This window comes from Talpa occidentalis, unplaced genomic scaffold, assembly GCF_014898055.3.
Source record: "Talpa occidentalis isolate TD23 unplaced genomic scaffold, MPIMG_talOcc4v2.1 talOcc4.2, whole genome shotgun sequence".
NCBI lineage: Eukaryota > Metazoa > Chordata > Mammalia > Eulipotyphla > Talpidae > Talpa > Talpa occidentalis.
In genome coordinates, this window is record NW_023602073.1 from 2,128,470 (window position 1) to 2,139,547 (window position 11,078).

The window sequence follows — 11,078 nt, forward strand, 5'->3', positions numbered from 1 at the left end:
CCCGAAACACTGGGTGTTGCCACCAGCTCGGGGGCCGGGGCGCCGGCTCTCCAGCCTCTCGAGAAAGAGAACTTGCCAGGCGCCCCAGGAGCCTCCTGACCTCCTGGGTGGGGTCCTGCCTTTTAACAACCCCTCCGGGGACAGCACCCCCCTGGCCTGCCCCCTGCCCCCCAGCCCCAGACCTGCCTGTCTCCCGAGAGTTTTGGAAGCCAATGTTTTGTGCCAACAGTGAAAAGCCAGTCGGGCCTCAGGGTCAACTTCCAGAGCATGTTCAGTGTTGCTTCTTGAAACGGCCACGGGCTGCCGCTTATTTTGGGTCGTTCCTGGTCATTTCCTCGGGTCTCTAACGGCCACTTCAGGCTGCCGGAACCTGCCCGCACAACCCCCACGCCCGGACACGTGCAGTTCAAGTCCCCGTGGCGGCTGCCGCGGTCCTCAGGCCTCCCTCCCTGCCGCCCCCCGCCGGCCCCCAGGCCCGGCAGTTCTGTTTTCAGCGTCTTCCCCTCTGAGGTGAGAGCTGAAAAGGACTCTGCAGCCGGGATGCAGCCAGAGGCTCTGTTGCTAATGAGGCGCCGGGTGTGCAAGCCAGCTGCTTGGGTCCCGGGGGGCAGGGGTCCCCTGAGCCCACTGCAGAGCCTCGGATCCGGAGGATGTTGTTTTGGTGAAGGAGGCGCTTCCCCCGGGCTTCCCGTCCTGAGCATCATCATGGCCATCATTTCCAAGAAAGCCCCCTTGCCACCCAGCCGGGCACTCGGGTCGTAGCTTCTCAGCGGGCAGCTCCCCCCATCCCCACGGACCCGCCGCGGGGGGCAGGCCGCTGCAAGCCCGTGAGGCTGTCCGCCCAGAGTGCCCGCCCCCTCCCTCCGGTGCAGGTGCTGAACGCTGCCCCCCCCCAAGCTCGTCCTAACCCCAGGGCCCTGAGCCCGCAGCCGCCCCCAGGGGAGAGCAGTTTGTTGGGGTGTGTGGACGCAGGCGGGCGGCTGCAGCAGGCAGGCGGTGGGTGAGGCAGGACGGGGCGCGGTGCTGCCAGGTCTCGGCGAGGTGGGAGACCCCTCCTGCTGCTGGCACCCTCGAGGTCAGTGCAAGCTCAGCAGTGGTGCCAGGCTGTCCGAGGCCCAGCGGTCTGAGCCGCCCGCACGCGCTGAGCGCAGGCCCCGCCGAGACACGGCCCCGAGCTCTGAGGCCCGGTTCTTGATTCCTGGCTCAGGAAGCTCTGCTGTTGGGGCTTTCCTGTCCTTCCTGGCCACTCCCTGCCGGCCAAGCCGTCCGGCACCGCTGTCCCCTCCCTCCCACACCCCGTGAGCATTGTGAATCCTGGGGAGGCTGTGGCCTCGGGACGGGGCTGTGCGCCCCTCCCGGCCCCTCCTCTGTGACCCCGGGGTCATTTGCTGAGTGTGGGCTGGAAATGCCTCTTACAAAAGCAGCACCAGGGCCCCCCCATGAAGACCCGCGTGGCTGATGGTGTCACGGGGTTCGTGAAACCGCATCCTGCCAGGATGAGGGCCTGGACACACGGGCCTGCGGCGACGGGCGGTGATCGGGGCTGTGGCCGCTGCGGGTGGGTCTCCTCCTTGGGGGCGAGCGGGTCTGTCAGCACAGCGACCTACAATCACGACTGTGGAAAGTCTCACTGTGCCGGGAGCTGCTGGAAACCCCAGGCCGAGGCCAAGGCGATATTCCTGGGGGGTCTGGGGCTGTGTCCCTTGTCCTGGGACCCACGATTGCTGTCAGTGAAGGGAGACCACAGCCCCCCGTTTCTACCCCGAGCCTGCAAGGCTGTGATGACGGGAGATACAGAGTGTGGATTGTGGGGTCACCAGGATACGTTCATCATGCCTGGCCTGGCCCCCAGTTCCTAGCTCACAGCCCCCCGCCCCAGGCCCCGGAATTCCCTCCCTGTTGGGACTAAAGAGGTGTCTCTTGTGTGCGTGTGTGACTTGGGCAAACATGTACGGAGGGGCCAGGGAAACCACAGAACACTCCACCATGTACGGTGGCCAGGGAAACCACAGAACACAGAACAGAGAGTGGGAACTGCAGTCACGCCCCATCCTGGGGAAGTGCGGCTGGAGGCAGAGTTCACCGTCGGGGGTCAGTGAGTCCAGGCTGTGTCCATGTAGGAAGCCCCACAACATCCCCAGGAGGGGTTCAGAGCTCCGGCCAGGGGCACACACGGAGGTCTGGAGAGATGGCCCTGGAGGGCGCGGGTGCCCCTGCCCTGCCCCAGGCCTGGCCCTGCACACCTCTCCCGCCCGCTGCTGCTGAGCGAAGCCCTCCGTGTGCACCAGGGGCCAGCAAGGGTCCGTGGGCCCATGAGGACGCAGCTGTCCTGTTCCACAGCCTGCCCGTCCCGCAGAAGCTCAGGTGGCGCCTGGAAGGGAGGAGGGGCGTGGGGTCCTCTGATGGGCCCAGGTGACCCCCAGAGCAGGACCGAGGTACAGGGTGGCCTTGGGGGACGTGCCTTGTGTGCGGACACCGGTGGGCAGGTCAGAACCGAGGGGACTCTCAGGACCCCTGGGGCTCATTCCCGGGCTGCGGGCCTGGCCGGTGCCGCCCGCTCCCCCAGGAGGGTGGGTGTGGCTGAGCCCACGTCCCCCGCCCCGGGCCCGCGTTTCCATTTGATGTGAGTCCGCCGTGTCCAGTAAGGGATTTCCTCCTCATATTGGCAGTTTCGCAACCGGGACACTCCTACATGAGGACAGAAAATGGAATGAAGGGGAGGGTGACCGGGGCGGGTGGACGTGTGTCCCCTGGGCGTGACACTGCCCGGGTGAGCGGCCAGGTGCGGTCTCTGGACCTGCGAGTGACCCTCTGGTGCCGCGAGCAGGTGTTTGCAGTCTCCTTAGAAGTGATTGGGCGCCGCGGCCTGAGGGTGGAGCTGGCCCCAGGAGGCCCCGGGGCAGAGGCAGAGTCCCGGCAGCACACACAAGGCTGTGAAGCGCCGTGGACGCAAGCACTGGAAGGCTTGGGCCAGGCCATGTCTTCATATGTGGCGACATCATCCCTGGGTATGCTGACCTCATTGCTCTGTATGTTGATGTCATCAATCTACACAGTGACGTTGTTGCTCTGTGTAATGACGTCATAACCTTGCATGGCGATGATGCCGTTGTTCTGCATGGCGACGGTCCTCACTCTGCATGGTGATGTCATCACCCTGCGTGATGATGTCATCACCCCGGGCGGTGATGTCACCGGTGTCTGTGTAAGCCTGGACCCCGTCGTGGGCTGACACTTCTCCCGACTGCGTGCCGCGCCCGGCTGCCCTGCTTCTGAGTCCACCGGCGCCGCGAAGGCCTTGCCCACGGGGAGCTGGAGTCGCGGTCTTGGGGGGGCATATTCAGGGGCCTGGCTTCTAAAGTCGTTTAGGGAGAGGGCTGCTCGGGGCTGGCCTGCCCCGCCGGGAGCTTGCTGTGGCCCCAGCAGCTCTGGGACTGGATCTGGTGGCGTCTCCACGAAGGAGGCCATGCTTCTGTTCATCCATTCAGCCCACAGACCCCAGTGTGTCCTGCAGAGTCTGTCCACGTGGCCCTGGGGCAGAAGGGGCGTCTCGCAAGGGACTGAGAAACAGGCCATGGTGGCCAGAGCCGGGCCATGGAGCCAGAACTCGGTGCGGCCGCGAGCCTGGGTGGGTCTAGTTAAAAATGGCCAGTGGGCAAGTGGGAGTCGAGGGGCTGAGCTTGAGCTTTGGATGTGAAAGGAATCTGCAGACACAACTGTGACCGATGGCCCGGGCTGGCTTCCCAGAGTGGGGGCTCCGCCAGGACAGCGAAGCCCCTGGGGCTGCCCCCTCCCCAGCCCCCAAGATCCTGAGCCTCTGCAGGTATTTCCACGGGAAGCTGCTGCCAGGACGGGTTCATCCTGACACTGGGATGGTGTACTGAGCAGCCTGGCTCCGGGTGGGAGGGGCCCGGCTCAGCCGCCACCCGCCTTAGAGCAGCAGGCAGCTTAGAGCCTGCTGGCAGCGGGTGCAGCAGCGGCTGCTGGGGGCTCTCTAGTCCGACTGGGAGCAGAGCTGGCCCAGCACCCCAGAGGGCGTGGCTCCGGGCAGCCTATGCCTGAGCCAGGAAGTCCCGAGGGGCCGCTCTCCCTGCCTGATCCCGTGTGGCAATAACAAGAGGGAGCAGCAAAACATGGGAGGCGGAAGAGAAGGGGCAGAGAAACCCGATCTGCTGGGAGGGAGCTGAGACGAGCCTCCCGGAGCACCTGCCTGGGCCACACAGAGCCCTGCCGAGCCAGCTGACGGAGGCTGTCAGCATGGGGAGAAGGCTCCAGGCGCAAGATGAGGCCAGCCCCCAGGTGCACCCCTGCAGCAGGCGGAGTTCGGGGAGCTGAGCCCCAGCGGGCCCTGGGCGCAGGGCGGGACCCGTGGACCAGCTGGAGCGTGCCCGTCCCGGAGGCATGCCGGCCCCCACGCGCTACCTCTTCGCGGTCCCTGTCTCCTGCATGATCCTGCTCATCGCCTTCTACGTGTTCAGCTTCGGGAGGGAGCAGAGCTTCCAGCTCAACAACTCGGAGTCTTTGCTCCTCACCCAAGCCTGCACGTCCTTCATCGAAGGCAAAACCCCGTTCCTGTGGAGACGCAAGCTCAGGATCCAAGAGCAGGCCTCCTGCCGGGACTACCTCACCCAGAGCCACTACATCTCGGCCCCGCTGTCGCGGGAGGAGGCCGCCTTCCCGCTGGCCTACGCCATGGTGGTGCACAAGGACTTCGGCACCTTCGAGCGGCTCTTCCGGGCCGTGTACGCGCCCCAGAACGTGTACTGCGTGCACGTGGACCAGAAGGCCGGCGCCGACTTCCAGCAGGCCGTGGAACATCTACTGAGCTGCTTCCCCAACGCCTTCCTGGCCTCCAAGACAGAGCCGGTGGTGTACGGGGGCATCTCGCGGCTGCAGGCCGACCTGCACTGCCTGGCGGACCTGGCGGGCTCGCGGGTGCCCTGGAGGTACGTGCTCAACACCTGCGGGCAGGACTTCCCCCTGCGGACCAACCGGGAGATCGTGCGGTACCTGAAGGGCCTCCGAGGGCAGAACATCACCCCGGGGGTGCTGCCCCCCGCGCACGCAGTGCCCAGGACCCGCTATGTGCACCGGGAGCACCTGGGCCCGGAGGCCTCCTACGTGATCAGGACCTCGGCGCTGAAGGCGCCTCCGCCCCACAACCTGACCGTCTACTTTGGCTCGGCCTACGTGGCGCTGACCAGGGCCTTCGTGGACTTCATCCTGTACGACCAGAGGGCGGTGGACCTGCTGCAGTGGTCCCGGGACACCTTTAGCCCCGATGAGCACTTCTGGGTGACCCTCAACCGCATCCCAGGTAGGCGACCCGTCGGGCAGGGCCTGTGCCCGCGCTTGGCCACCCCCAGCCTGGCCCTGTGCGTCGGAAACGTGAGCCCATGGAATTGCTCGCCCCCAGCCCCCTGTGACTGCGGTGGAGCAGGTGTCCAGTGGGGTGCGCCGAACCTGTCACCATGTCTCCACTGCGGTCGGGCCTGCCAGTCCCAGGCCTCAGCCCCCTGCAGCCCTCCCAGCCACCTACTCCCAGCCTCCTGCCCGCAGGAGCTGTGTACCCCCTGCCTGCTTCCTCGGAGGCCTGCACCCCAGAGCCGGCGTGTTCACAGCGTGCCACATGAGGGGGCTTCATCTCGTCCATGGCCCCGAGCCCAGAGAAGCAGGGTCATTCATTCCTCTTGTTCCCGCTGTGTCCTCCAGGCTCGGGAAGTGGTCAGTCGCTGGACATTAGGCCAGCAAATGAGCCCCCGAGGTGCTGCTGTGGCTCCTGGCACCCCCAGACCGCACACTCTTACCTGTGCCACCTCACTCTGCAGCTCCCTCACCTCTAAAACACATCAGATAAAGTGAGATCCTGAGGAAGCTCCTTTCTTGCCCAGCAGAACTTTTCTACCTCTCCCGAGGGACCGTCCCAGGGTTTTGAAATGAGACCAAACCCTGGGGTTTGATCTCTTCCCCTCCCTGCCCGCCTGCCTGAAGGAGAAACAAAATGGGCCTGGTGGGTGTGGCTGCGCGGCTCAGCAGGGGAGGCAGCATTGTTCTCTTCTGGGGGATTGCCAACTGGGCACAGGGCTGCTGCGCTGGGGTGCAGGCCGTGTGCACACTGAGTTTCCTGGACCCTGGCTGGCTGGCCCGGTGGGTGGGCACCGCTGCCCGGTCCCCCTCCCCCGTCGCAACTGCGGGCCTTAACTTACCTGCCATTTCCTGCATAGCATCTGGGCTTACCCGGCACTTAGACTTCATACTTAAATATGTATTCCCTTTCCATTTTTATTATTGCCGGGAGGTTCGTAAAAGTGGGGAACTAGTCAGGGCTGGGTCTCCCTGGGCCAGGCTCAGTGTCCGGGAATCGGGAAGTCAAGGGGAGGAGGTTCCGCCCTCTCCTGCACCCCCTTCCTCCCTGTCGCCACACAGGTGACACATGAAGTGGCCTCCAACCTGGGTCTCGACCAGCCAGGGCATGGGGAGACCAGACCAGGCCCCAGTCACTGACTCGCCTGCAGCTGAAGGCAGTGAGGGCTTCCTGGAGGAAGCGGCAGGCCACACTCACCCCTAGGGCTCCCTGCCCAGGAGGGCAGGCACGGAGTGGCCTCTGCACACAGGCAGCGCCTTTGCCTCATGAAAGCACCGTGGGGACACGTGGCACTGAGTGTGCCAAGGGCTTCCTCGTACGCTGGCTCCTGAGCTCTGCTCAGAACCCGCAGCAGGACAGCTGCCCCCGTTCTGAAGATGAGGCCATCTAGGATGAAAACAAGTGATTTGGCCAAAGACAAAGGTCGCCGGCCACTGCCAAGAAAAAGAGTGAAAACTGTCACCTGGGGAAGCAGAGGCGGAACGTGGGTGCCCGACGCCCGCCCTCACAGGGCTGGGAGGGTCACCGCAGCAGCCGGCGGGGGTCTCTCGGGTCTGGGGCCCTGGAGAGAGTCCCCCCACCTTCTGCCGTCCACCTCTCCCCAGGACTGCTGTCTCCCGCACATGAGCAGGGAGCCAGGTAGGGCGGGAGCGGATCCCGACTCGGTGCGACGCCAGGAGCCCCGTCCCCATCACAGACAGCTGGGCGGGGTGCAGGGCTGCAGACCCAGGCCCACCCGGCCCGCACCCTCCAGGCCCCCCCCCGCCGTCCTGGTCACCCGCCGTCCACATCACCTGCCATCCCCGCCCCCCGCCGTCCCTGTCACCCGTCTCTGGGGCCATCACCCGCCGGAGGCTCACGCCTGAGAGGACAGCTCTGCTCTCATGGCCGGTGGTGGACACTGACCGCAGCCCGGGGTGCCAGTGGGTTGAGAGCTGTGTCCTGGTGCCACTCAGAGTCAGGGACACTCACTCCTCGTGAAAGTGCTCCCTCTGTCCCTAGTGGGGCTTCCTGCGCCCTCATCCCAGACTGGACAACTCCCCTCCCCCCGCTTCTGTGCTGATGGGCCACGGCCCACACAAACCCCCAGACCCTTCTCCTGGGGGGTCACGTCCCCAACGCCCAGACCCCCCTCCTGGGGGATCACGGCCTCCGTCCCGTCTGTTGGTGTTACGGCGTCTGTGTTGGTGTGAGCCAGGCAGCTGAGGCCTCGTCCTCGGGAACCTGCAGTCTCTTTTCTTGGGGAGCCGTCTGGAAGCGAAAAAGTCGCAGGCAAAGAGAGGCGCCGCGTCTGCTCCTGAGCGGACATGGCCAAAGATAAATTTGGGTTGGTGTGTTCTGAGTGTGCTTGGCTTGGGCACCAGCATCATCACACCTGGGCACGTCACATCTGCTCCCCAAGGGGGCTGCAGGGACACAGAGAGCAGTGGACCCAGGGACGGGGAGCTGTGCTGCAGGGGCACGGGGGCCTGATGGTGCCTTTAGGCCAGGCTGATGCCCTACAACTGCCCCAGTTCCCTGGGGTTGCCCATTGCCAGCACCATCAGGTTGGGCGTGCCAGTGCTGCCCCTGCACAAGGGCACTGAGTTGGGTGCATTTAAAGGACAGCCTGAGAGGCGCCGGTGGGGAGGCGCTCTGGCCGAGAAATGCCCACAGGGGCCTGGAGGCTGGCCTGGGGTCCTGAGGACGCTGAGTGACCCCTAGAGCAAGTCCATGACTGCCTGACAAGGTGAACGGGCCAGGAACCAGGTGCCCTAGGGCCAAGTCACGGCCGCCAGCAGGAGGAGCCACAGTTTTCAAATGGTAGCAAGAGTTCAGAAGAAGACGCTTTCCTGAGGTGGGCATGAGAGGGAGCTGTGTCTGTGTGCTGGGGGGAGTGTGAGCCCTGGCCGGCTGCTGCAGCCACAGCCAGGAGGTTGACTGACCCCAGGCATAGCCACCTCAACTGCCCGTTGTTATTAGCCTCCTCGCATGCACAAAATAGTTCGTGTAAACAGCCTTTTTGTGGAGTCTCCCTGGTGGTGCAAGGGGTTAAAGACAGCACTGTCAAGCTATCCGTGGCCTCTGCAGCACGAGTTCCATCCCCGGCCAGGGAGCTACCCACAGGGCGCAGCAGACCTCTCCTGTCTCCTGCTGCTCCCCTCAGCAGTGGATTTCAGTTAATCCATCTGCTCTGCTCCCCACTCTCTCTGGTGAATCCTCGCACCCCCTACACTCCAGTTCTTGCATGCATAAATAAACAAATCTTTAAAAAGTAAATAAAATAAAAAATGCTTTTGTAATGAACAAAAAGTGTTCATGGCTTTTAAAAGCTTGTATTATTCTTAACAAAGTAACGTTGCTTGACAACACTGTATGAGTTAGGGGTGCAATTTCACCCCTCCTCAGATGCACGCACCCACACCCATCACCCACAGTCCCCACCACCGTCCCCAGTTTGCTCCCCCCTCCCTCTGGTAGCTGCAATTCTCCAGTCAGATTTCTAGGGTTTGTATATTTATTTTTGTGTAGAAGAGCTGGGGTAGCTGGGGTGTAGGCCAGAGGTGCAGGGGGTGAGGGTGTTACAGGGCAACCCTGATATAAAATGGGGTGCCTGACTGTGGGTCCTCACCCACGCGCTTAAAAGGGACTTACACTGCAGGCACACACAAGAGGTTAACAAAAGGTTTATTTACAAGGGAAGGGGAAATGAGGAAATGTACAACGCTGGGGTTAAAAGAGGGAGATAAATTCCTTTTTTTTTTTAAAGATTTATTTATTTATTTATACAAACACTGGGTACAGTCGGAAGTGTGGGAGGGTGAGAGGATTCACCAGAGCCAGAGCGGGGAGCAGAGCAGGCAGAAGGACCGAAGTACACTGCTGAAGGGAGCAGCGGGTGGCAGGAGAGGTCTGCGCGCCATGTGGGACCCTCACCGGCGGCCGGGGATCGAACCGGCGCTGCAGAGGCTGCGGGCAGCTTCGCAACCCAGAGCTCAACCGCCTGCGCCACCAAGGGAGTCCCTAAAATCTAGATTTTTTTTTTTTTTTTTTTATAGAGGCATGCTTTATTTATTTGTTTGCTGGTTTCTTTGTTTGTTTTGTTTATACATGCACTGGGTACAGTCAGAAGCGCGGGAGGGCGAGAGAATTCACCAGAGCCAGAGCGGGGAGCAGAGCAGGCAGAAGGACCGAAGTACACTGCTGAGGGGAGCAGCGGGCGGCAGGAGAGGTCTGCGCGCCATGTGGGACCCTCCTCCGGTGGCCGGGGAGCAGCCGGGGATCGAACCGGCGCCGCAGAGGCCGCGCGCAGCTTCGCAACCCAGCGCTCAACCGCTGCGCCACCGGGGAGGCCCCCTAAAATCTAGATTTTTTTGTATTTCTTAAAATATACCAGGTCCTGACCACCCTGGTGCTTACGCTGGGGTACAGGCCCCCGGCCCCTCCCCATCACCCCCATCACACCAGCGTTCACTTTGTTTCCTTTGTTTTTTCTTTAGTCTGTATTAAAAAATCATTTCGTGCAGCTTCTTGGTGATGCACACGATGGCTTGTCTCACTGGGACAGCCTGAGGTGCAGGGTGCAGCCGGCGGCCTGAGGTCTCAGCTGCCGGTGTCATTGCTCCCTCCTGCCTCACCTGCCTGCTGCCTGCGGCCAGGAGGAAGGGGGTGTCGGGAGGGCCTGGCTGGTTTCTCGTGGTCTCATTTGTGGCCGAGCTGCAGGTGCCAGGCTGACACTGAGCAGGGGGCAGTCCTAGGGTGGGGGACTGTGAGCCCCACTGGGTGGTCACTTGGCTCAGAGGAGGTGGACGTGAAGGGAGGGACGGGGAGGGACAAGACTCCACCTGTTCCTGGGAGGACCCCAGAGAGTCTGAACTTCATCTCAGTTTGAGTCTGGCTGGTCTTGTGTTGTTAGGGCTGGCCTTGTGCCCCCCAGCGTGGTGGGGGGGTCATTCTGGGGGTGGTGAGGGTCATCCCTCTGCCCATGACCTGGGGTCACCCCAGAACAGGGAGGCAGGGAGTGCCAGGAACATCAGCCTTAATTTGCTGAGCTGGTGCCAGGGAACAGAGCAGAAATAATGTCCTGGAGGAAGGTAATAGCTCAGCCACCCAATTATTTGCTGAAAGAAAATGCCTGTTCTGTTGCCAGGGATACCAGGCAAACAAGCCCGCGAGGTCCCTGAGGGAGCAGTTCTCTCTCAGGCTGGCTCTCCTGGGCACTCAGCAGGGACACGCAGCTTATGTGCAGGGGTCCTGCTGCCTGGGACCCAGGGGGTGCTGTCTGAGGGGGGCTTCCAGACACTGCTACAGTGAGGAGGTGGGGGGAGGACACACCCGTCTCCCTCCTGCCTCCTGGGTGGGCGTGAAGCCTGGTGGTGGTGCAACAGGGTGGTTCCCAAAAAAGGGGGAGGTTTTAGGTTTCCTGCCCCACGTTGGGCACCAAATTTGTTACAGGGCAGGGAGAGCGGCAGCCCAGACCCCGCAAACCTGTCTGTTTTAAATAGGTTCTGCCATTTGTCACATTAACACAAAAACATATGAGACTTTAATGGGAAGGAACTTTAATACAATTAGGAAACAGTACAAAAAAAGGCAAAGAATCTAGTTTCTAAATCAAGCACCCAAAGTGACCCGTCCCCTCGGGGGTAAAAGTCCATCCAAATGGGACTGGCCCAGAGCAAGGCCCCAAAGCCTGGCACAGTCTAAAGCACCTTCCAGTGGGGACCCACAGAAA

The 11,078-nt window shown here is 62.5% G+C and overlaps 1 protein-coding gene across 1 annotated transcript; it reads left to right on the forward strand.

Annotated features, from left to right (window-relative positions):
* Positions 1–828: 828 nt before the first annotated feature.
* On the forward strand, positions 829–7,085 carry LOC119251600 (N-acetyllactosaminide beta-1,6-N-acetylglucosaminyl-transferase-like). Its single transcript, XM_037518853.2, has one exon. It carries the CDS (start codon positions 4,402–4,404, stop codon positions 5,860–5,862), a length of 1,461 nt encoding a protein of 486 aa, XP_037374750.2. The 5' UTR covers positions 829–4,401; the 3' UTR covers positions 5,863–7,085.
* Positions 7,086–11,078: the final 3,993 nt, after the last annotated feature.

What these genes read in the sequence shown, in the direction of transcription:
- LOC119251600 (XM_037518853.2), top strand. Translation starts at nt 4,402, where the DNA reads ATGCCGGCCCCCACGCGCTACCTCTTCGCGGTCCCTGTCTCCTGCATG.